The sequence below is a fragment of the Bemisia tabaci genome, chromosome 6 (assembly GCF_918797505.1).
Source record: "Bemisia tabaci chromosome 6, PGI_BMITA_v3".
Taxonomy (NCBI): domain Eukaryota; kingdom Metazoa; phylum Arthropoda; class Insecta; order Hemiptera; family Aleyrodidae; genus Bemisia; species Bemisia tabaci.
Window position 1 is genome coordinate 43029454 of NC_092798.1, and position 25518 is coordinate 43054971.

The window sequence follows — 25518 nt, forward strand, 5'->3', positions numbered from 1 at the left end:
TACCTACATAAATTTATTTTTATTCAATGAAATCACTGTAAAGTCAGGAGGAGACATCAAGAATGCAGGAACCTCTCATTTGCATGGCAGGCAAAACAGTGAGGAAGCTGCAGAAAGGGATTTTGAACTCATGATGATCCTAAACAGGGGCTGTGAAAATGAGAATGCCAGTTTGCATCAGTGAAAAGAAAGCATGCTAGAATGACATTAGCTATAGAATGGCAGATATTAGTAAGAGTAAGTAAAAAGAAAGAAAAAGTTATCATCATCAAAAGCTTTGGAGGAGAAGAGACCTGCAAAAATGGAAAGTTTAGGATAATTAGGTACATAATAAGGCTAAAGAACTATCTGCACCCTTACCAGTTATCAATTTTGAGGATTCTTCTTTTAAATTTTCTGAAAATTATAATCGTTCTTCAATTAACTGTGATTGAATTTTTTTTTTTTTTTTTTTTTTTTTTTTTTTTTTAAATAAGAAAATCCTGCAATTGAGGTCTAGGTAGGCTCTCTAAGAGTATAAAAGTTCAAATTTTTCATCTTCTGTTGCTTTCAAAAATAGTTTCATTAAACATGTTAACATTTTTTAACAGTTGTCTTCTTAAAATTTTAGAGTTTTGTCAAAGTTTTCTTTTGACAATTGTTGCTACAAGTAAAGTGATGTAGATAATTTATTTTTCATTCACCCTACTTTTACAGTACCTAGAACATAAGTTTATTGTTTAATTTGGAATTTCTAATATTAATAATATTTGAAAAGAGGCACTCTTTTAATAAGCAAGTGCACATATTATTCTATCCAAGAGGGCCCTTATCCTAACTCCTGTTGGTGCCTAGGCATATTTATCTCTTCCTAACACTTTTCCTCGAATTTTATTTTTGGAAGCTTTTTCATGATGTGTTTCGTTCATTATGACAGAGAAGAGAATCACCTACGTTAAGTGCCTTCAAAAAAGAGAACATTTGCACTGTGCAGTAACATACCTGTGTCAATTATTGCAGCTCAACACATTGAAGGCGAATTGAAAATACTTTGAAAATTCAAGTTTTAAGTGAAAACTCCTCGTTCAAATGCTCAACGACAGTCACCTAACTGAAAAAAGGCAATTTTATTCTGAGTTTATTATATAGTACCATGAATTTTTCCGCCAATATTAAATTTGTTACTTATTTACATACTCGTCACTCATTTATATTCTTAGCGCGGTTGCGCTAATTCTTATTCACAGACTAATTACACACATTTGGCGCATTTTTTTTTTTTTATCCATGAGGAACCAATTAATTAACACTGTTGATTCTTTGTCTTCTCCAGAACGCCTTTGTGTTTTTAAAACAACTGGAGGAGCGACTTCTTGAGTCATTCATGATTCATACTCGTGGAGTGCAGTTGCAGTTTACGTGATTTGGTTGATTTCGAAAGGTTTTATGAAACTACTTTGGCAACAAGGCTGTCCAATTGCATACTTGCACTCGTCAGCTGTGATTGAGCGTTTTTGCAGGCAAAGACCCCTACGATGTGCAGGCGATCACAGAGCGGGAGTAGCTGGTGGAGCGTGCGTGCAGCTCGCTCGGACTCCATGATTACACTCTGTTGCTCTCTCCTCTCCTCTCCTCTACTCTTTGCACATCACATAATGGCGCCAAGCACAAATTTCACTCTCGGAGAAAAATTAAACTGCTCAGCTCAGGGAATTGACCTTTTTGATCGGGATTAAATTTCTAAAAGAGTTCAAACCAAGTACTAACCAGGGCAATTCTCAAAATTCTTTGGCAAGACATTTTTCTGATATAATTTAAGAATTACCTAAGGAGGGAAAATCTTTAGCATATCTGGAGAAATCACAAGCTTGTGTGGGGGCCCCGCAGCGTTCTGAGGCATTGAAATCAAATTCTAAACGTACCTACTTACATTTTGAATTTTGATGGAAAATAAGGGGGGGAGGGGCTTCATTTATATCTGAGCCATGGGGATGCCAGATGATGAGGGATGAGTTTGAGGATTTTTGCGCTCAGCAGAGATGTTTTCAGGAGCATTGGGGGAACTAGTTAGGAGGAGGGGGGAGAAATATTACCCTCTCCTGACTTCAAGAAATATGAGGGCTTTTGCTAAGTTAGCTGTGTTGCTAGACTTTCATTGTGGAATTTGTAATTCTACCAAAAATATTTCCATGTGAAGATGAACCATCAAGCTAAAAATTTAACTCAGCATTCGCACAAATTTATAAATTTTTTTTGTGGCACAATGGTACAACTTCTGGGAAACATCCTGTTAAAGGTAACGAGGCACTTAGCATATTTCTTGAAAAATTTGCTAAAAAAATATCTTTGCACATTTCTGCTTTTGATAACTTATACCTACAAAAGTACATAACGATCCAAAAAGTGGTGAATTTTACCAGTCAGGCATCAAGGGGTGAAATATGGGAGCATAAATATAGCATTAGGTACCTAAGATGACATTTGAATCAGTGAGTTCGAAAATACACCAACTCGGAAAAAAAATTTTCAGGAAACACCTAAAACTTCGCAGCGGGCGAAGAAGTTAGTTTAATAAAAACTTTTTTGGTGCCAAAGGACGCAATAAGTACTCTAGAGACTTTAACGCACCAAGTTTCAGATACTGATTTTTCATAGTCTGCCCTGAAAAATTTATATTTTTTGACCTGAATAACGCTTGAATATTTATATAACTTGTTGGCACAAGGTATACTGAACCGAAAAAATAAAACCGCATCGGATAGTCGCCCGTTTCCCTTGATCGGCCAAAAATTGGTATTTCCATGAATGAAATTCTTCGATTCTTCCCTTTTCCCGTCGCCGTTTCGAGCACTTCCGATTGCAATTTCGAATATCCTTTTGCGTGCAGATGCTTCTACTTATCCATAAGTGTTACTAAACCGTAAAAAAGTGAAAATCGAAAAAAACCCGTGTTGGAGTGTTTCCGAACTCACTGATTCATTTTACATTATTGGAAACATGATTATGTGGATGGATAAGGTGGGGAGACGGCAGACGATAGGATGGGTTAGAGTAGGTATTGGTTAGAGAGTGCTCGAACTGCCCTGAGTTCCCGTCGCGCGACGCAGCCATCTTGCCTGCACATCGTAGGGGGTCTTTGCCTGCAAAAAGTAAACATCGTCAGCTGTTGGCCTTGTTTTGAATTTGATTACAAGTGACATCACAGTCTCCGTTCTTGGCTTCTACATTTTTCGACTGGTAGTTTGTTTTTCGTTTCTGATCAAGAGATTGCGAAATAAAAGAAGATTTTGTGTTGCCCTCGTCCCGCCCCCTGGCTCTTAAATTTCTCTATTATCTACGTGAGACTATTGCGCAACCCCTTTAGTCGAAGATCCGTTTGCCTATTTCATTCTCCCTCAGTCGTGTGACTCAAACCAACTTCGTAAGTCACTTCCGTGTCAACAAAGTGTTTTCAAGTTCACGTCGTCACCAAACGAATTTTTCAGTGTTTTTCGTCGTTTCAAATTTCCAAAATGTTGCGAATCGGCAGAGTCCTCAAAGATAAATCAAATGTTGTTGAAGCTCTTATCAATGGGGACAAGACATTCAGGTTAGTTTAATTTTTTTTCTAGAAGGTTTTATCAATTTCTGACGTCCTATGCTAACGATCAGAATACAGGCTGTTCATTTTAATTTTTCAATATTCCTCTAGCTTCCAAACACTTGCAATTATATTTAATTGTGAGATGTAAACCTCCTGCAGAAGCACTTAGTTCTTACTCACAAACGGAGAATTGTTCAAGCGATTTTTAAAATTTTCCCAACAATAAGACAAAGAAAGCCATCAGATCAGTGAAAACTGCCACTCGATTTAACCAAATGACACCACTAATCTTATCACTCCATTCAGATTGCACTGAATATCCTCTCAATCAGTCTGTTGCGGTTAAAATGTTATTGCTTGGGACTGGCCGCTGGCAAACATAGGTATCCCATCCTTCAAAATTTTTACCAATGCTGTTTACCAGCAATGAGAGCCAAGCAAATATTACCTACCTCCAGTTCATCCACCGAACAGCATGTGCAAAACATTTGATTAATCGCTTGATGGAGAATTTCTGCTATCGATGGTTCGCCACATGCACCATTGTTTAATCTGTGCAACGCTTAGCAAGCGTGCTTGATCTACATATCTCTTCAAATTCATTGTCCAACTTGCAGGTCAAAAGTTTCTTAGAATTACCATGAAGGTAAACTTTAGCTTAAGGTTGTTCAAGTTTTTTAAAAAGAGGATTGAAAATTCAGACAGCTCTTCAGACTTGAGGTGTTTTTGTAAGTACTCATCTCACACTTGAGATTAAGTAAGTTGAACTTGGCCAAATTTCGGCTCTTTCTTCTCAAGTGCTAGTTCTTATCAAGATGTTGATGCTTTTCTCTTGCTGAAGACTTTGAGAATAGAAAAATTTTAAATATTTTGGTGAAATAAGCACAATTCTGCTTCATTTAGCAGCACTTACCCAGTATGAAAGATTTATGGTTATCCACATTTATATTCTTAGAGCTCCCACATCGTATGTTGAGACAAACGTTGAAGTATTGTATATGTCACCATTCACCAGTGGTGCCACTTGACTACATGTATGAACCTGTTGAGTGGTGCAAATTCAGAGCTAATCGAAGATTGACGTTCGTCTCAACATACGATGCGGGAGCTCTAACATTCAGTCCATCAATTTTGAGCAACAGACATTTCCTACAGATTATTTACAGCTTTGCACTGTTTTAAAATCAAGTAAATAAAAACTCTAGTTAGAACTTCAGCTAAAGTTTGGTGGGCTAGAAACTTTTCTAGTTGTCATTTCTCCCTTTAGTTCTTAGCGAAAGCATGAGGGTAAGATCTGATTTCACACATTCTTTTTTTGTATTAAATTCCAAAGCAAGTAGGTAATAAAACAGAACCAACAATAAAACTTTTTAGATCCTGACAACTTTATTTCTTTTTTATTTTGAGGAGAGTAAGTTTTGAAAATGGAGATCAAAACCTCTATTGTAAACAAAGTCGTAAAAAATGCAAATTCAATGGCATCTCCAAGATAAATGTAAAAACATGACTGGGATAACTACTAAGGCTAATTTACAAGTACTATAGACCATTGATAGTGATTAATGACAGCACGTAGGTCATTGATGGGATTGTGAGGCAGTCAAGTAGAATCGAAAGCCGGGAGAGCAACAGTTTCAGTTCAGGATAGTCTCAAATCATTTAAAAACCTTAAATGAGTTTTGAGCATTTTTAATTTAATTTTAATGCTCTCTCCAGCAGTACTTAATAATATAAAAAGAAAGGGGAGGGGCATTCATTATAAAAATTTTGAATGAAGATCTATCTTGCAACTTTACTAAGTATTTTAACCTTGAGTTTTGCTAACTGTTGGTGAATTACTAAAATCTGTATTCTTTCGTGTTTTTGGAGAAATATATATTTAAAGCAATTTGGCAACTGATCATCGCTTAACACACAGTTATCTAACTGCCTGATCTTTGACTGTTTTGTGAAATTCCTACCTAATCTTGAGTCAAGCCACCTATGAGTACTAAGTCCAATTTTGCAATAAACATTGCTTCAATTCTGCAGTATCAGTTATTGGTTTATCATTTCCTTGGTTTTAAATAACTGTTGCAAAATCAGAGAGGTAATCATAGTCGTAAGCACTAAAAGTGCGCACTGATGTTACTCAATTTCTTCTGAAATTTTATTTTTTGCAGATCAGTTTTTTTTTTCACTGACTCATTCCCTGTGTATCAGATAGAGAATCGCTGTAAATTAATGGGATTCTCCTGTAAAAATGTTTAAATAAAAAAAAAAAAAGTGTTTGTTTGTAAAATATGTTGAAGGTACCTACTCACAGCTATTCTTTGGTTTTTAAAGAAAAAGAGTGCTTAAAAATGAGCCAATATGGCAATTCTTTTCATGACTCTGAACTCTTCAATAATTATGATTACTGTTAAAAAAAACGCCCCCACCTACTCACCTGTTCGTCACAAATACCAATTAAATTTTCACTTTTTTAAATTAATTTTTGTCTGATTTTTAAATTTTTTGTTTTGAGGGGGGGGGGGGGGGAGAGAGTTAGTCTTGGAACCTACTGAGTACATTCACTTAAATAGAATCATAAACCAGTGGCCAAAGTGCTTAAAACATTAAAAATTAATCCCTGTTTTTTATTGTTTAAACAAAAAATATGTCATAAGATACTTAAACCTCTTCCCTGATAGGACCTAGACCCTAGAATCTCATGATACTATCTTGTAGTTACTATTCATAAAGTTCTGAAGTGAGGAAGAACAGAAGTGTGATCGGTTTTTTTTTTTTTTTTTTTTTTTTTTTTTGTTCACTTTTTCTGTTCCGATTCCACGTAAAAAATCATTAAATCTACCCTAAACTCTCACTGGACCTAAATAGACATGTTCCTTCTCTGTGCATCAAGACAAGCGCCCGAATTTACCAGCAACTTTGCGTGAGAAAAGTGTTGCACAGTAATTAGCTCAGTGCCTCAAAGCACTCTCACCAAGGCACTGGGTCTAAAGAAACTGGATTGAAAGTGTAACAAGGTTACCTATCTTTCCTCGATTTTATAATGGAAGTGGAACCAGTTTTTCTTCCATGGTTGGAGGAAGGAAATTGACACTGACTTGCATACTAAGTAAGTTGATGGAGAGTGCAATTTAAAATGATGCATGATGTCTATCTCTCACTAAAAATACCCAGAAGTTGCCTGTTAAAGAATCATCAAGATTTCTTCAGGCTTACTTGACTGGAACTATAATTCACTCATCATTATATTGACCATTTAAAAAATGAAACTAAGTATGTGCAAAGATCAATTTTCTCTTAACTATTATCTGGTTCTGCTGCAGCATTTCAAGGCAGCATGTAAACTGCCTATTCAAGTTCTTTGCAAGTTTCAACTACATACATACCATTGCGGTGCTTCAGAGTTTGCATCGCTGTTTTTAAAATAATCATTTTATTTTTTTTTTTGTAAGAAGTGAGGGAAAATTCAGGGAATTTCAACTCCAGTGGTCAGGAAAAGGACTACGTGCAAAACGGGCCATTTGGGGCTCGGGGCGGATACCTTTGAGACTTGCCCTATTCATTCACCTAACAATGCCCCATCTTTTCCCAAAGTTTCAAGCCCCCCAAAAATTTTGGGGAGACGCGGCGGGGGGTCAAAGTTAAAAACCGGCAAAATTTTCGCGAATTTATTACTCGAAAACCAAGAACTTTTGGAAAACGCGGTTTAAACGAGCGTATTCAGCGTGACGAGAGCTTTCAGAAAATGTATAACATCATAGGGTTTTGTCAACATCAGCTCGAGTTATCGCCTCCGAAGCGCCGGAACGCTCAAAAAAGACCCCTTATTTTTTCACGTTTGGGCCGATTTAAAAAAAAGCCATTTTTTTATTTTGATGAAAAACTAATATGTTGTTCCTGACTCTCTGTAGACCCTCTAGCTCTTTACCGCATGCTGGGGAAATGTTTTGGTCGCGAGTTATAAGAGCGGAAAGGAGCGAAGGTCGGGAAAATCGGCTATTTTAAACTGCGCGCGCGGCGTTGATCGGAGGGAAAACGTCCCCTCCCACTCAGTTCGGCGAATCACACTCCTCTGCCGACCTCGCATTGTTGCCACATGTCTCCTGATCCGTCGCCGCGCGCAGTTTAAAATAGCCGATTTTCCCGACCTTCGCTCCTTTCGGCTCTTATAACTCGCGACCAAAACATTTCCCCAGCATGCGGTAAAGAGCTAGAGGGTCTACAGAGAGTCAGGAACAACATATTAGTTTTTCATCAAAATAAAAAAATGGCTTTTTTTTAAATCGGCCCAAACGTGAAAAATTAAGGGGTCTTTTTTGAGCGTTCCGGCGCTTCGGAGGCGATAACTCGAGCTGATGTTGACAAAACCCTATGATGTTATACATTTTCTGTAAAGCTCTCGTCTTGCTGAATACGCTCGTTTTAAACCGCGTTTTTCCAAAAGTTCTTGGTTTTCGAGTAATAAATTCGCGAAAATTTTGCCGGTTTTTAACTTTGACCCCCGCCGCGTCTCCCCAAAATTTTTGTGGGCTTGAAACTTTGGGAAAAGATGGGGCATTGTTAGGTGAATGAATAGGGCAAGTCTCAAATGTATCCGCCCCGAGCCCCAAATGGCCCGTTTTGCACGTAGTCCTTTGATTGAACTTGCAACCCTGCTGCAAGTGAAAATAGTAAAAGCTGGGGTACAGTGCTTTAGCAATTTTATAGAATGCTCATACAAAACTGACAATGCAGGGAATCTTGGAAAGCTCCTGAAAAACGCTCTCAACACAAATGGAATTGAAATGATTTCGATTTTTGGTGTTGGTGTGAATATTTCTGATACTGGTTGAACTTGATTAGTAAAAATATAAAAATATTTTGGCAAAATATTAACAAAAATAGGTAATTACATAAACATGGATACTGAAAATGCATTATTCTGGAGAAGAATTTTTAAGGAGAGGTGTGCAGTAAGCCTCCTTCTCAATTTGAAAAAAAAAAATACTAATACACATTCTCTCAATTCCGCTCATTTTCAAAATGTAAATGCAATAGGTAAGAATAGTCCTCTCACAATGTGTTCTCAGTTTACTAACTAATATTTTCATCTTGTTTCAGGTTACTCTCAACCACAGTGGCTTCTCATGGTGCAGCGGCTCCTGCTATCAAGGAAAAGCATGAAGATGTCTCAAAACCAAAGCCATCGAAAGATTCCAAATCTTTCACCATGAATCTATTTCGTGGTGGGCTCGAAACCAGCCAAGTTTTCCCATACCCAAAAGTGCTCAATGAAGAACAATCTGAAATGTTAACAATGCTGGTCGATCCCATGTCGAAATTCTTTGACGTGAGTATTTTTCGTACCCAAGGCAGAAAGGGACTAACCCATATTAAGCTCCAATAAATAGAGAGAAAGAGGCTCAATATTCTGTTCCCTCTTAAATGGAGTGTTAGAAATAAATTTTCAGTCAAAAATTTTTGTAGGCTTTAGAATCCAAGAAACCTTGTCAGTATAATGCTGTTTAAGTTTTAATTAATTAATTGTACTCCTGATTTAAGGCTATAGCCATTTTGTGTACAAAAAAACCCATTTTACGCAGGACTCTTTTATTCAAATCTCGTAAGTAATTTCATGGAAAAGTGAATTTCACTCTCAGTTTTTCAAAATAAATTTATTCATTCTCTACTCTTATTGTAACCAGGAGGTGAATGACCCCAAAAAAAATGATGCAGAGGAGAAAGTAGATGAAACTACGCTGTCGGGACTCTGGGACCTTGGAGCTTTTGCTCTGCAAGTGCCCCAAGAGTTGGGCGGTTTGGGATTGTGCAACACTCAGTATGCCAGGCTAGTAGAAATTGTCGGAGCGCACGATCTTGCTGTTGGAATCGTTTTAGGAGCTCATCAATCCATCGGATTTAAAGTAAGTATACTTCTCACTTCACATTTTATCTTTTTAGTTATTATTCTGTCAGTATATGTATCGCAATACTTTGTCTGTGATGTTTCATCAGAAATAGCATAGTCACACATACTTAATAGCCGTTTCAAGGATGGAATTTTTCCTGCTGGATTGCTTATTTCTATGTCCTTTCTGTATCTTGCAATGAGATACAGAAGAGACGATTTTTGCACTTAAATTTTATTTTGTAAATTCAAGCGCCATTATTCAAACTCTATGTCTCATTAAAGGTTAATGTATAAACAGATAACATGATGAGCAATTATTTCATATAGAATTAATTGGCTCAATTGAAGACTTTTTCGGTAAAAGGGCATATGAGGCTTGCAATGCTGCTGAGATTGTCCAATTTTTTATAGCATTTGTGGAAGATAAAATTTATTCACAGTCAACTTACCTCCTTATAATACCTAGTGAGGAAAAACTTGGAGCAGATTCTGGGACAAATTCATAGTAAACTGTCCGATAAGTTACCTACAACTAAAGAGGTACTTGTACAATCTTAGCAGCATTAAAAGTTCCACTTGCCGATTTACTAAAAGATGTTTCAATTCCGAGGAATGGAAGTGAAAAACTTCAACCATTTCAAATGTTAACTAACCTCACTGTTAACCAATTATCGCAAATTTGCATTCGATACCTTCCTAATTTATGGGATTTCCTCCATCAGGGAATCCTGTTGTTTGGAAATCCGGAGCAGAAGGCAAAGTATTTACCAAGAGTTGCAGGAGGTGAAATGGCTGCATTCTGTTTGACAGAGCCAGCATCAGGAAGTGACGCTGCATCCATCAAGTAAGTTTTTTTTACAAATACTTAAAAGTCCTTGTAAAATAGAGTCAGCCTGATGCTTGACTGATCAGACTTGCTTTATTTCATAAAGCAATCCATATCACTGTAAGTGGTCCAACTTTACACTGATTGTAGTTAATTCAGTCTCATATCAGAGAAGCGTCAGGATGACATCAGATCAATACAGGTTGGCATCGAAATGATTCATGTCAATATCGAAGAGATTAGTTTCACTAAGCAGTCCAACCCGCTTGACCTACTTTTACCAAGCATAAAGGATGTAAGCGTGTAGGCGCAGATTTTTCAGGAGAATGGTTTACAGCAAGCAATTTATGCATATAGTCAGGTTGAAAAATTGAAGTTTGAGTTTTTGGCAGATTTTAGTTTATTTAGTAATTGAAGAATTAGTCGCAGTTGAGGACACCGCACCAAGAACAGCCTATAGGCGTATAGGTCGTTATTATGCCCATCTGCTTTTCGGATTCTACGTACCCTGGACTATGTTGTTGTAGCGATAGAATATAGATAGGTAAAGGCTCGAGGTCAAAAAACCTTTTTTTTCCGAGTTAAGTCAGGCCTCTAGATCAATGGGTGCAAGAACGACCTATAAACGTAAGGGCCTATAAGGTGCTAGTTACCCCTTTCTTTACTCACTATTGATATTCTTTCATTTTGCGATAATCATGCATGATTAAAATGATTTATACTGCATATTGCCACCAAAATGACTGTTGGGCGTAATAATGGCCTATAAATCGCTTTTTTAAATTAAATATATTAGAGTGTAAACCCAAAAAGTATTGCAAAATATACCCGGCATCCTTCAATAGAAGGGCCAGGTCACCCAAAAACACCAAAACAGGGTACCTGCATAGAAAAGTCTGCACAGTACATCAAAAACAAAACTTTAAATGCGTTTTTCTCAAAACGCGGTTTCCAGTTATAGGCTGTTCTTGGTGTGGTGTCCTCAATTAGTAAAGGTTACGCTCGTGGAAGTGGAGGACATAAAATTACATTTTATCTCCAGAAGTTTGAGCCTTGAACATGCATGATCAAAACCTCAAATAGTTTTTCTGAAAACTATGTTTGCTTCCTAACTGCAAATTTTAAAAAAGTTCCTAATTTTGGTTAGGTTTTGAATTTTGGGCATTTTTTTGACACAATGGCCGTTGAACACTTTTTTTTTCGCTTCATGTTTTGAAATTCTCCGTCGCCGATATTCCCCACCAGAGTTTCTCTCACCATCAAAGATTATATAGTCAGATCTTTGATTGACTTATTTGATAAGTCTGTACTGTTTCTGTTTGTTTAATATTCCATCAAAAATGTTTTCCTTTTGATTTTTGATTTTTTTTTCAACTTGGGTGTCTCATCTTCATTTCTTATTTTTGCAATCTTGCTTTACATCCTTAATGGTTTTTTCAGGACTCGCGCAGTGCTCTCTCCAGATGGCAAGCATTACATTCTGAATGGTAGCAAGATCTGGATCAGTAATGGAAGTTTTGCGAAAATAATGACCGTTTTTGCTCAAGTGCCTGTGAAGGATGAAAAAACTGGTGAGGCTCCTATCATCTTTCTAATAATATTTCAATTGAAGCAACTCAATAGAGATTCCAGCTTACACTTGCATAGAAGATTTTTTGTCAGTTTTATTTCTTTCTTTAAAATTCAACAATGATCAGTATCAATACAAACAGAGTTGATGAAAATATTGATCACTCTGTACTCGTGTCTACAGTATGTTCCGGTATATTTCTCTTGCGCTGTTTTTTGCTGGTATTCAGGTCCGTGCTAATAGAATGCTTAATCTTGCAATTTTTGGACTATTTGAAGTTGATCGAGGAATAAAAGATTTCTCCTGACAGAGAAGTCTTTTCTTTCTTTTTTATTAGTGAACAAGGTGCCTTTCAGAAATAGTGTCATTAAAATTAGGACTCTTAGACTCTTTTTTGTCTCATTATGCATCCATCAAGCAAGTCTGCAACCTCCTATAAAATTAAGTCACGCCTTATTAAACTTCGTTTTCCAACACATCGGCATATTTTGTCGCCCTTTTACCATAATTACAACCAATTTTTTTAAAAAAAGCCGTACGTTTCACTCAACTCTGCATGAAGTTGTGCTGTATCAAACCTCCCTCTTTTCGAGCAGGCACTCATCCCATGGGCTTAGATCCCTTCCTCCAAAGACCTTACGCTCCTCAGGGGCCAAGTATTCTATAAGGCAGTTTGGACGACTTTTTGACCCTTCTCTCTTCTTGCATGGCACTCGCAAGACGACCTCTTACCCATTGAATTGTGTAAAATTGGCCTGACAACGCCCCCCCCCCTCCCCTGCTCTCAAGTTTTTAGAAAGTAACGAGGTATCTATTCTGAAAAATAGCTCGGAAAAAGCCGTAACCATTGAAAAATATTATTTCTGTTCAAATTCAGAGGCTCCTGCAAACTTTTCTGAATACCTTCTATCTTTCCCTCTTGTAATATCCAGCAAGGTGAGCTTTGACCCCCTCCCTCTGCCTAAGCTGCTCATGTTAAACGTGAATGGTCCCTCAGATAATTTACCTGGATGAAGAATTTTGAGAATTCGTTTTCTTCGTATGAATATTACCATCATTCTAGCTGCAGCATGGTAAAACTGCCATCAAGATTTTATCAAGTATGCTATCTGTGTTAATTTTTTACGTTTTATTCCTTTGTTTTTAATCTCATTTTAAAATTTTTTCAGGGGAAGTCAAAGACAAGGTAACAGCATTTATTGTCGAGAGAGATTTCGGAGGCGTGACATCCGGTCCACCCGAAAAGAAAATGGGAATCAAAGCTTCAAACACAGCCGAAGTTTACTATGAAGATGTGAAAGTCCCTGTAGAAAATGTTCTCGGTGGTGTTGGTGGAGGATTCAAGGTATGATCATTGGTATTCATGTATGAACTATGGTTATGTTTAACGTTACATAATGCAAGAGGAAGAACTAAGGCTAAAATTGAATTTCTTTCTTTCTTAAAGTCGTTTAGGTGCCTGATTATACCTTCTGTGATTGAATCTAATAGCTAGACATTGGAAAATTTCGCTTTTATTTTTCTGCGATTTCGCGGTTATTTTTCCCGAATTTCGATGTTATTTTTTCTGATTTCGCTGTTGATATTGTAGTGCTTTTTGCGTTTGGCAGCGTAACATAAAGCTTTCACACGATCACATGTTAAAATTATTTGAGGTTATGCTGATGCCCTGGTTGCCCTGATTTCTCTCATTAGTATTTTGATGCAATTGGCGAACGTTGATAGCTAGTAGCCAATGACGACCAGTGCTCAGAAACAACTCCGTAATTTCCTATTTTGAAAAAAAGTGCGGCAAATTTCGTCTTACACGCATACCTACGTAAATTTTACAAAAATGTACGCATTTTGCCGATTTCACGGATAAATTTGGATGATTTCGCGGATTCCGCACGATTTCGCGATAAATCCGGAAAATGGCCGATTTCGCGTTATTTCGCTTTATAATTTCGCGATCAGGGGTTACGATTTGTGCTTCTGTCTGGTTTTCAGATTCCTAAGCTTATTTTAAAAATTTTGCGGCAAATCGCGGCAGCGAAATTTACCAATGCCTACCAATAGCATTCACTTTATCTCTGTATGAAATTCTCAAATGAAAGAGAAATAACTTTAATCACAGCTCCAAAATTAAGGCATGGCTGAAGTATGCCCTCTCAGGAATATTTAACACATCAACCTAACCAGGAAGTCATTTCTATTTGAGACATTATTAGTTTTGGTATTTTTAATCTGTGCATTGTAATGTTTTGACAGTGCTGAAGAATCAAAGTTTCCTTGGGTAGTTAAGAGCCAACACCAGTGATTTCTGGAATTTTTTCTCGGTATGTTCTGGTGGCTGTGAGTGCGCATATGCAAATGTGCATTTCTCCATCCAAGTTCTTGAGGAATGTAGATTTGAGCCGCGACCTCCCCAGAAACTTTCCAATTTAGTTAAAATTCACGTTTCCCTTAAAGTTCCCAGTTTTGTCTCTATACGCGGTCTTTTCCTGCAAAACTGTTTGAATTTTTTTTTGTTTTTTTTTTTGTAGCAATACTGCCTATCTTTGTCTGAGAATTAAACAAAATGTTCTCTTGTAAGCGAGGTTTTTTTTTAAAAATGTGTCTCATCTCATTTTTCAGGTAGCGATGAATATTTTGAACAATGGAAGATTCGGTATGGCAGCAGCTCTTTCTGGCACCATGCGAGCAGTTACAAAGAAAGCCGTAGATCATGCAACAACTCGTGTTCAGTTTGGAACAAGAATCGACTCTTTTGGAACAATTCAAGAGAAAATTGCACGAATGGCTGTTCTACATTACGTCACAGAATCCTTGGCATACATGATCTCTGGAAACATGGACTCAGGATCCCAGGACTATCACCTTGAAGCAGCCATCTCAAAAGTGAGTACTTTTAATAGGAATTTCAGAAAAACTGTGAAATGTATCCTCTGAAAATCTAAAATATTTTGAAAAGAAATCTGTAAGTACATGGAAGTGGAATAACAGAATACATTTCTTACTTTCATCAAGTAGACCCCTCTCTTTTGATGCATTTGGAATGGCACAAATTGTATTGCAATGCTGTTTCTTGTTTTACTTTTTTTCAGGAAACTGCTCAATGTAAATTTTTGAAGTTTGAGAAATTTGTCTCCTACAAGATCATACAAATTGATAGAGAATTTCAAGCAGTAATGTTGTATATTTGCCTTCTAAATATTCAAATATGAAATAAAATGCTAAAATACTACAATAAAAATTGTCTCCCTTGCATAATTATATATGTTCATTTATGATGGGCAGATGAGCTGTCAAAGAATCAATCGTAAGTTCCTATGGTAACTTATGGTCCATCAACTGTTCATCCTCACGTTGGTACCATCGCACAGTAATGTATGTTAACTGACATTGCAACTATATCGGTTTATTTAAAAGAGGTATTAATTGAATTTTTTCCTCCCTGCAGGTTTTTGCTTCTGAATCAGCATGGTATGTCACAGATGAGGCTATCCAAATTTTAGGTGGTATGGGCTTCATGAAAGATACTGGTCTCGAACGAGTTCTCCGGGATCTCCGTATTTTCAGAATTTTTGAAGGAACGAACGACATTCTCAGGCTATTCGTCGCTCTCACAGGTTTGTTTGGTTGTGGAAACTTGATCACTCTATTTTAAGAGTCAGTCTGATATTTTTTAATGCACATGCTACCGTGATAGTTAGGTATTTTAACTAGTATTGATGGTGCAAAGGGGATGAATGACCACTGTCTACCGGACTACCCAGAGCAAGGAACATATAAGTTTACCAATTAATGCAATTTTGTTTTCATTACCCAAAAATGCTTATCTTTTAATTATAGATCTAGGGCCTGGAAAAATGAGAAGCTGCTGGAAATAAAAATATTCGGCTAATTGTTGGGAATCGGTGTTAAAAACGTTCACACGCTCCAACGTTCGATACTTGGTTCCGTGTATCGAAGTTTTCACCCGAAAACAGAATCCATCGCAAAGGCTGGAAAAACAAACTTTTACAGTTCAAGTATGTCTCACACTCTTTCTCATCGATGTTTAGGTATTCAGTATGCCGGAAGTCATCTGCAAGAGGTAGCCAAGGCATTCAAAAACCCAACAGCTAATCTTGGTCTCATTTTCGATGAAGCGTCGAAACGTGCTTTCAAGAAAGTTGGTCTTGCCTCTGTCCCATCTCTAGACAGTCACGTTCACCCTAGTCTAAGACCAGCTGCTGCCAAAGCTGCAAAGGTAATTCCATGCCTCAGTTGAGTGAAAAGTCTTAAGCATATTGACCCCCGTATTGGCCCCATGGGACCATAACTTATGATGTAACTCAACTACGATCATACAAGTCCTATAGAAATTTAGGAATAAATAAATTTTAGGACATTATTAATTTCCTCATTATGATGAGTAATAAGTAGAATATTTTGAGAAATTTTGAAATCACTGGTGGGATGTTTCTTTTTTTAAAACAATGACACGAAAATGTCATAACAGTGACAAAAATAAATGAATGAAAAAAACCAGCAATACTTAATGAATAATTGAGTTAATTAGAGTCATTTTCTGTTAAAAACTTCGGAATTTTGAAACTGTTTATCTGAAAAATAAAATCTGAAAGACAAAAACAGTTAGTGTCTGTCATGTACATAAGTAACTTCAAAATTTTAGAATCTTGCAAAAAATGAACTCCAAAAACCAATCTCATACTAAGATTGAAGTCACAAGTCTTGTGATAATTCAATTCTAACTGAAATGAAACGTTACACTTTTTAAAATCATATCAAGTACATTTCTTCGTTTTTTTTTCCAGAGCACAGTGCAGTTTGGAGACACTGTAGAGCATTTACTCATCAAGTACGGTAAAAAAATTGTGAATGAGCAGTTCCTCTTGAATAGGCTTGCCCAAGCTGCAATCGACAATTACACAATGATGGTTGTCCTGTCCAGAGCCACTGATTCATTGAACCGCAATCTTCCTTCAGCAGAACACGAAAGACTCCTCACTGAAATTTGGTGCCAGGAAGTAAGTCTTTTGATCAGCATCATGAATTATTTCTAAATATTTAAGTACTTCAGTCATCGCACTGTATTATTTAATTAGGTCTCTCCCTAAAATTCTTAACCTAAGAAACCAGCAGTTTTGTATAACCTCTTTAGGAGTACAAAACTTGAGGTATATCTCTGCAAGTAAGGCTGTGCGAATATTCGAAAATCTCGATTATTCGAGTCCGAATAATTTTTCCGATATTTGATTCAAACTTGAACTTAGAAACCTCGAATAATCAAATTATTCGACAACATTGACGAAACTTTAAATATCAAAAAGAAAGACCAAATTTACTTCTGATATTCGAACATTCGGCCATCATGATGATGTATTAGGAGGAACTCGATCTGGCGCGCAGTTCAAACTACTTCTTTTGAAGTTAGGTGAACTAAGGCCAACATTTCATTGGTTTGCAACAAATGGTAGCAATTTTTTCCAAGGTCTATCATCGAAGCAGTCTTGGAAAATTTTTTGATAGTTCTTCTAGGGCTTATTTATTACTAAAACATCCCAGTTTTTGAAGTAGAGTTTAGAATAATATATAATTTAGAATCTCCTATTTAGCTTCTCATTTTTCTGATTTCATATGGAATCATTTTTTTTTTTTTTTGGAATCATTGGAGATCAAATTTCGAACAATGTAATATTTGGTGTATGACAATCGTTTTTTTAGAGCTGCATTAAAGTGTCCTCTCTCTGTTTTAGGCTTCAGAACGAGTAGCGGCCAATTTAGGTGCCATCCAATCCAAAGATAAAATAGACCTGTACTCAAAACTTAGCCAAGCAGCAAAGAATATCTGTGCCAATGGTGGCTTTGTCCAGCAGAACCCACTCCAAATCTAGATGTCTGATTACGTGGATCGTTTCTACGAAATGTGGATTTTTACATCCAAATTAAAAGGTTTGTATGCAACATTTCTACAATTTTGAGATGCCTCTAATTGTTAAACAAGCTGCTGGTTCCAACACTACTGTGTTGGAGAGCTCGCCTTTGGGAAACTATTAACAACTATTAATGATTTTTTCTGAAATTGTATATGTATTAAATGAATCTTTACCCAATTATCAGAGGTTACATGCCGATGCAAAATGTTATGACGTAATTTCATATGACAAATTTTTCACATTACAATAAATAAAGAGAAATAAAGAGAGAGAAATGGAATTATCTTTTATGAATGTGATTTTGCGGCAAATGTTGCAATGGCTATTTTTGCCATCGCATTTTTGTTTCTGGCTTTCATCGTTGATAAGCTTTTTCTTAACTTGTCAACAATGTAATGAAACCATATGATTTAATTTTAATTTTTTTTTTTAAATCAAGTCGCCAACTTGAATTAAGGTTATACTTTGTTAAGCTGGCAGTCTGAAATTCTGAATTTTTATCGGCACAGAGTTCAAAGAAACTATAATTTAGCACGGTTTGGAGGAACGTTTCTGCCATAATTCTTACACAATACTTATGGTATACACTAAGAGCTGAAAAGGAATTCACTTGAATTTTAGCGTGGAGCTCGAGAGACCACTTCAAGCCTTTGTATGCGAGTGGCTCAATGGAGCACATCACGCCTTTGTAGGTATGGGGTGGCTCAATGGAGCACCTCGCGCACTATAAATAGCACGGAGCTCGAAAGAGCACTTCATGCATCTGTATTTTAAGGTTAAAACGAACTCTAAAGAAACTCAATGCGAGGCTCAAACGAATTCTCAAGCATTCTAAATGCGAGGCTCAAACGAATTCCCAAGCATTCTTGATGCGAGGGGCTCAAACGAATCCTAAAGCATTCTTAATATGAGGTTTAAACAAACTCTGAAAGGATCCCAATGCGAGTCTCAACCGAGCTCTCAAGCATGCAATTATTTTGAGGTTAATTAACCTTCTATGGTACCAATAACGGCAATCTTAAGGATTATCCATTAATTATGCGCAAATCTCAATCTTAGTCTTAGTAACTTAAAATTAATTGAACAAATTATTAAATCACGTCGAGGTCACCATGTTTTTTATTTTAAGAAATAATAACAATTGCAAGTACAACTGCACACAAAAACTGCATTGAAAAGATAAGAGGATGATAACATACAATTAGGTTATTACTCTATATAAAGCTGCTGTTCCCACTCACTCTGCCCCCCTAGATAAAAATTGGCCGAAGCGATTTCCTTTAAAATTGGTACACCGCTTAGCTATTGTAATGAGGAGTTGATTAAAATTAGTCCCGTTCAAATCCGCTGCCTCGGATGCCCGCAAGAGCGAAAAGTTATTCTCCATATAGTATTACATTGGAGATACGCGGTTGTTTACGCGCATCGCGCCGAACAGGTTCAATCCTGTTGCGTGACGTCACTGCCTTATAGACGAAATATAAGGTTTTAGGAGGTATTTTTCGACGAATGTTTGTGAAAATTGGTAAGCGGGGGTATTTTTCTCGGGGGATCTCGAATTTTTGGTCGGATTTTCAAAATCTCAAAATCCAAGATGGCGGCCGTGGCCTAAAATGCTAAGTCGGCTCCTGTTTGATCGATTTTCGTGAAACTCGGTATACACGGTATTTTTCGACGAGAAACTCGAATTTTTGGTCAGATTTTCAAAATTTCCAAATCCAAGATGGCGGCCGTGGCCTAAAATGCTAAGTCGACTCCTGTTCTATCGATTTTCGTGAAACTCGGTAGCCAGGGGTACTTTTCGACGGGGAACTCGAATTTTTGGTTAGATTTTCAAAATTTCAAAATCCAAGATGGCGGCCGTGGCCTAAAATGCTATATCGCTTCCTGATATCGATTGATTTTTGTGAAATTCGGTATAAGGGGGTATATTTCGACCCGAAATTAGAATTTAAGGTCCGATTTTCAAAATTCAAAAATCCATGATGACGAACGTGGTCTAAATTGCTATCTTGGCTTCCGATCCATCGATTTTTGTGAAATTCGGTAGGGTAGGTAAGGTTTTAGGAGGTATTTTTCGACGAATGTTTGTGGAATTTGGTAAGCGGGGGTATTTTTCTCGGGGGATCTCGAATTTTTGGTCGGATTTTCAAAATCTCAAAATCCAAGATGGCGGCCGTGGCCTAAAATGCTAAGTCGGCTCCTGTTTGATCGATTTTCGTGAAACTCGGTATCCTCTGGTATTTTTCGACGAGAAACTCGAATTTTTGGTTAGATTTTCAAAATTTCCAAATCCAAGTCGGCGGCCGTGGCCTAAAATGCTAAGTCGGCTCCTGTTTGATCGATCTTCGTGAAATTCGGTATCCTCAGGTATTTTTCGACGAGAAACTCGAATTTTTGGTTAGATTTTCAAAATTTTCAAATCCAAGATGGCGGCCGTGGCCTAAAATGCTAAGTCGGCTCCTGTTATATCGATTTTCGTGAAATTCGGTATCCTCAGGTATTTTTCGACGAGAAACTCGAATTTTTTATTAGATTTTCAAAATTTTCAAATCCAAGATGGCGGCCGTGGCCTAAAATGCTAAGTCGGCTCCTGTTATATCGATTTTCGTGAAACTCGGTATCCAGGGGTATTTTTCGACGAGAAACTTGAATTTTTGGTCAGATTGCCAACATTTCCAAATCCAAGATGGAGGCCCCGCACGAAAACGCGGTCCGGACTCCTAGAACATCAATTTCTGTAAAACTTGGTGAAAAAGAAGATTAAGACATAGATGTTGTCTCCTCATCAATGTTAAAAACTGTGCGGGGCGGTGGCGGCTCGCGGAGCGAGTCGCAAGTTCGTCGCGAAGCGTAGAACTGGGGTCCAGGGGCACTCCCCGGCTAGACGTGTCAGCTCGCAAAGCGAGCTAATCACGACTAGTTTGATATAAAACCATAGCAACATGCTATGATATGCTCGGCCACTGGAAAGTGCTGCTCTCTAGTGTAGCAAACGAGGAACAATTAATCCTCAGTTGAATGAGGGAACGGAAATGTTCGACGGAGGAAAACTGTAACCCGCGAAAATTCAACTTTTAGACCTTGAAATCAATGGGATTTTGGGCGTTCCTCCGACGGCAACGAGAACCATCCATTCGTCGCCACGGACACTACCAATGCTAAAAGAAATCGATCGCAAAGAGCTCTCCCGAGTGGGCGAGCTCAAAAAGGTCATCATCTAACTCTATACCTTGCTGAACACCTCTGACAGTCAGTTTTTCCATCCTTGAAACAGAGCCTCTCTTCCAATATTCTTCTACTAACTTACATGTAATGCAATTTGCATCGTCCTTGTTTGCACTACAACCACCCAGTCATGAGCCGAACACAAAATTTCATTACCGGCAGGATGCTCACATATGCACATCTCCTCCATTTCTTCAACCCAAGTTCATCGCTTGGTCCATTCTCTCCATTCACTGGACACAAGTGTGTTACAGGTATATTTACCTTCATTGATTGATCACTGATTAATGACCTTTACTATTCAGAAGAGTGGGTCTTGGCGCCGGTGAGTTAATTTTTACTCACAGAAAGCTCCAGCACAAATTAATTACCAAATTACACCAAAACAGGAGTCGCGTCCCTTTTCGCGAGTTAAGACAACGCGGCTCAAGGATATCATAAACGGGAATAAAGATTACACAAATTGAAAGTTTTTAGTAATCTTTGATCAACTCACTCTCGAATTCCTCTCTCTGTTCTTTCTCTCATTCCGTTTGTTCCTTGCTACTCCCCCAATTCCGCGGTCTATTCCAGTTTATAATCTTTGCAATCAGTAAAAATGCATCCTTTATTCCCGTTTGAGACACTGCGGAGGCCTTAAATACGGGAACCAATCAGAAATGGATTCGTATTGTCTTTACTCCCAGTACAAGGAGACTCTAAACAGGGCAGAGGTCTTCTTGCCAAATGACACATGTGACGTGTCTCATAGCATATGCTAGTACTCTGACCTAAGTTAGCATAGTCCGTTGTTTAATGGACATGTTGATTCACAATGGTTCAGTTGAACGTGTCATAAAATTGTATTTATAAAGTTGAATAACATGTATATGGATCAGTGGAAGCAGAGGTCATACAGAAGTTAACGTGCTCAGTATGTCTTTGAATTTCAAGTGCATCCTGTGTAAATTTTTTCAAATGACCTAAGTTCCTTTTTTTTGCTTACCTAACAATTCTCTTACTTTGTTTCAGGCTGATACTGTGAATTACTACAAGTACCTAAGCAGTTGGACAAAACTCCTGCTGGATAAATATTTGTGTGGTTTACTCATCCAAACTCCTAGAAGGCTCTAAAAACAGTAGTTTAAGATTACCTAGTATTAAATATATCAAATTTAGTTTCAAAAGAATATAAACCATATATCCTTATCTGGTTAAACCTTTTAAAAAAATTCAATTATTATACAAAAAATTCTGCACAAAATTTTAATGATCTACCATTTGAAAATGTAACACTATCTGTTGAGCTTTACTTGGGATTTTCCATTTGAACCTGGTGCATTGTTAATACTAATTGTCAGCCCGATTGTGAATCATTTTAATGTTTTTAGTATTAGAGATCTGATGCATTTGTGCAAAATGAATTAATCGTCATAGCAATCAGATTTTTTCTTTTTGCGTAAATACGTTGGATCAGTTTTATTTCTAAGCAAACAGTATCAGGTTTTCTCTGTGGGTAAGACCATTAGAATAATTTTGTAAATTTTATTTTATGCATGATAGGTGTTATGAATTTAGTCTTGACTAACTTACTTGGCAGTATGGCATGATTTTTGTCCTAATACGACTTTTCTATCGCTCAAGTACCATTCCTCCCCTAAAAAAGTTTCAAACCATGTCAGGAATTTTTAAAATCTTTCCCTTTTTGATAATTTTTATCTATGCTTCTCTTGAAATGTCGGAGTAAATTTTCTCTTCTACCATTTGTACAGTCAATTCATGATTCATACCGTCGCTTAATTTAAAAATATGTAATTGAACCTTTTTACAGTACATCCAAGTGTAAATAACCAATTGATGATAATTGATGTCTGTGCATCCGATAAATCATGAATGCATCTGATTTTGTTGTATCTAGGAAAAGTTTTTTTATTTTTTTAAATAAATCAATTCTCTTGTTGTTTCCTAACGTTTGGCATACATCTCCCACTTTTCTCACTCCAGAACTTTTTCACCAAATCTGTTTAAATTAGATGAAATTACAATGTCTGCCTCTGAACTTCTTAGACTTTATAAAGGCTCTGAATAATTTTAGCAATATCTTCATCAGATAACGAAGTTAATTTGGCTCTGACTAATTCTCAAGTAATGATGTTAACCAGCGGCATATCAATACGCACATTATATAACCTAACTACCTACATCAAAAGTTTTTGTTGATTCTCCGTGATGTAACTGACTTTTTCTCAGCAGAATGAAAAAGATAGCATCACTATTCTAATATGTAGCAATGCTTTCTCTCTATCAGCTGCATTAAGCATTTGAAAAAGAAGAAATTTCCAATCCTTCTATGATCCAAGATTAGGGAAGTAGGCGTATTTCTTATTCAGTGAACCTTTCTTAGTATAAAACCTGTCACTGCGTTATCCTCTGCAATGTGCTCTCTCCTTTCAACATGATCAAGGAAACAGATATATTTTAGAACAATTTTCCAACTAATAACTTCAGCTTCATGTACAACAGGAGATCCCTGTTAGCTGTAACTTTTCTACTTTATTTTTGTATGTTTAGTGAAAATTGTGATGTCCAGGCACTCTCAAGTCTGACCTCATCGCACTGAAAGTTTACTTTTCTCCCACCTGTGTGGTACAAAATAATTAAAACAATTATTTTTGTTGAAATTTGCTGTTTTTTTCTTAACTAACGTTCATTTTTTCTAAAGTAGCATGGATTTTGGCATGATGAACAACCTGTCCGCAGATGATTAGGTCTTTCACACCCTGTGCCTAAACTTAATTCCAATTCATTCTTGTGGTTGTAATGTATTTTTGCAGCAGAGAGGATGCCACGACTGTGTTTTAATTTTCATGAACAGCAAATGTCATACGATCAAACGGTGCTGTGTATCAATGTGTCAAGATCATATGCTGTTATTCGTCCAAGTCATCAAATAAGCCAATCACAACATCCGACCTTGATATATTGATAGCACCAATTGATCGTACGACAAGAGCTAATAGGTCATTAGCGTTAGCACATTCATTTGTAGTCCTGGACTTATGACAAATTTTATCAAATTCCATAAAAAGATAGCCCTTACAGTTTATATAGATTATAATCTTTTCTCTATTATGACGGACAGTTGAAGGATAACTATGCTTTCTGGAGCTCTAGAATATAATTTTTGAAAAAAGGGAGGACCAGTAAATCAAACGACCTTGAATTGCTTATTCACAAGCAATACTGTCTTCAGTATTTGCAGATATTCTAGGCAGCCAGCCTTCATTAAATTTCCGTTGCCTCTCTTAAATTTTACACACTGTAACAGTATGCTCCTAGAACTTCTAAGCATCATGATATTGAACATATTCTTCAAAATATTTAAGTGATTAGATTTTGTGGATGCAAGGGATGGATGTATGATTCAGGACTGACATTTTCAGACAATTTCAAGGAAAATTCAGAAGGAAGAATGAACAAAATGGACCCGGTTTTTTTCTTCTTTTATCTTCCCTAACCAATTGGAAAATTTTTGCAAAAGTAAAAAATTAGCGTCTTCTACGATTTTCTTTTTTCAACTGGAAAATCCGAAAAGTCCGGAAATAGTACTAATTTTTTAAGGGCGGTTCGGAAGTACTGATAAATTCCCTATGAAGCTCTGGAATTTTTTGCTTCTTGCCAAGGGTGTTTATTTGAAACAGCCTAGAAAATATGCAATACCTCGCGCAATGATTTTTGGTGCAGTATTTTCCGGCTACATCAGATTGTAAAGCCAGTTGATCCTCAGGCCACCAATGAGCTTCTAATTTCCTAGTCACGTCATTTTTCTCGCGATTTGCGCGTGAATTTCGACTATTTTCTAATCTCGTCTCTCAAAAGTACCAAAAAAGCACTGAATTTTTTGGAAAGGTACTGAAAAAGTACTGTAAAAGCACTTGATATTTGCCAGCCAGTTTTAGTGGACCTGTCCATCCTATTTATGCGACACAAAAATCCCGATATGGAAAGTTGGCAGTTTTGAAAACGCCTTCAATTTTGGCGTGATACCTCACGCATTCCGGAGAGTACGAATAGTTGTATCGTTGCACCCTAGCATTGCAATGGAATATTTGGACCGAGTTTAACAGAAAGGAACCAAGCCACATCACCTATAGCCAAGTTGAACTTGGCAATTCAATTTTTTACGAGAGAATGCTTGTTCGGATTTCTCCGAAAATTTTAAGGAATTTGCTTCGTACCATGGAAAATTTTCACTGAAATTTGCACGAAAATCCGCACAACCGTTTTCATGTAAAAAATTAAACTGCCCAATTAATATTGGCAATAGCTGATGTGGCTTGGTTCCTTTCTGTTTAACGCGGTCCATTTGAAGTAGCTTTCACGCTGGCCTTTTCGGTTTTCCTTGGCCCCTATTGCAGTTTTGACCGCATTTTAGTGTGCTTACGTTAGGACTGTACTCAGCAAATGAAAAATTTGTGTAGAGGAATTGAAAATAAAAAGCTGTAAGAAACATAACTAAATAAAAGGAACTCAAATTAACAACAAAAT

At 37.0% G+C, this 25518-nt stretch overlaps 1 protein-coding gene and 1 long non-coding RNA gene across 2 annotated transcripts; one reads left to right on the top strand and one right to left on the bottom strand.

Moving 5' to 3' along the window:
- Positions 1–15: 15 nt before the first annotated feature.
- On the bottom strand, positions 16–3277 carry LOC140224782 (uncharacterized). Its single transcript, XR_011900030.1, has 3 exons — positions 3135–3277; positions 982–1469; positions 16–150 (listed from the first exon to the last, which is right to left on the bottom strand). It is a non-coding gene; the product is annotated as an uncharacterized lncRNA (long non-coding RNA).
- Acadvl (Acyl-CoA dehydrogenase very long chain) lies at positions 3205–23651 on the top strand. The gene is made up of 12 exons (XM_019050757.2): positions 3205–3568; positions 8654–8882; positions 9238–9456; positions 10166–10287; positions 11710–11840; positions 13009–13184; positions 14456–14719; positions 15282–15450; positions 15886–16073; positions 16642–16854; positions 17584–17779; positions 22003–23651. Exons 1-11 carry the CDS (start codon positions 3492–3494, stop codon positions 17719–17721), a joined length of 1926 nt encoding a protein of 641 aa, XP_018906302.1. The 5' UTR covers positions 3205–3491; the 3' UTR covers positions 17722–17779; positions 22003–23651.
- Positions 23652–25518: the final 1867 nt, after the last annotated feature.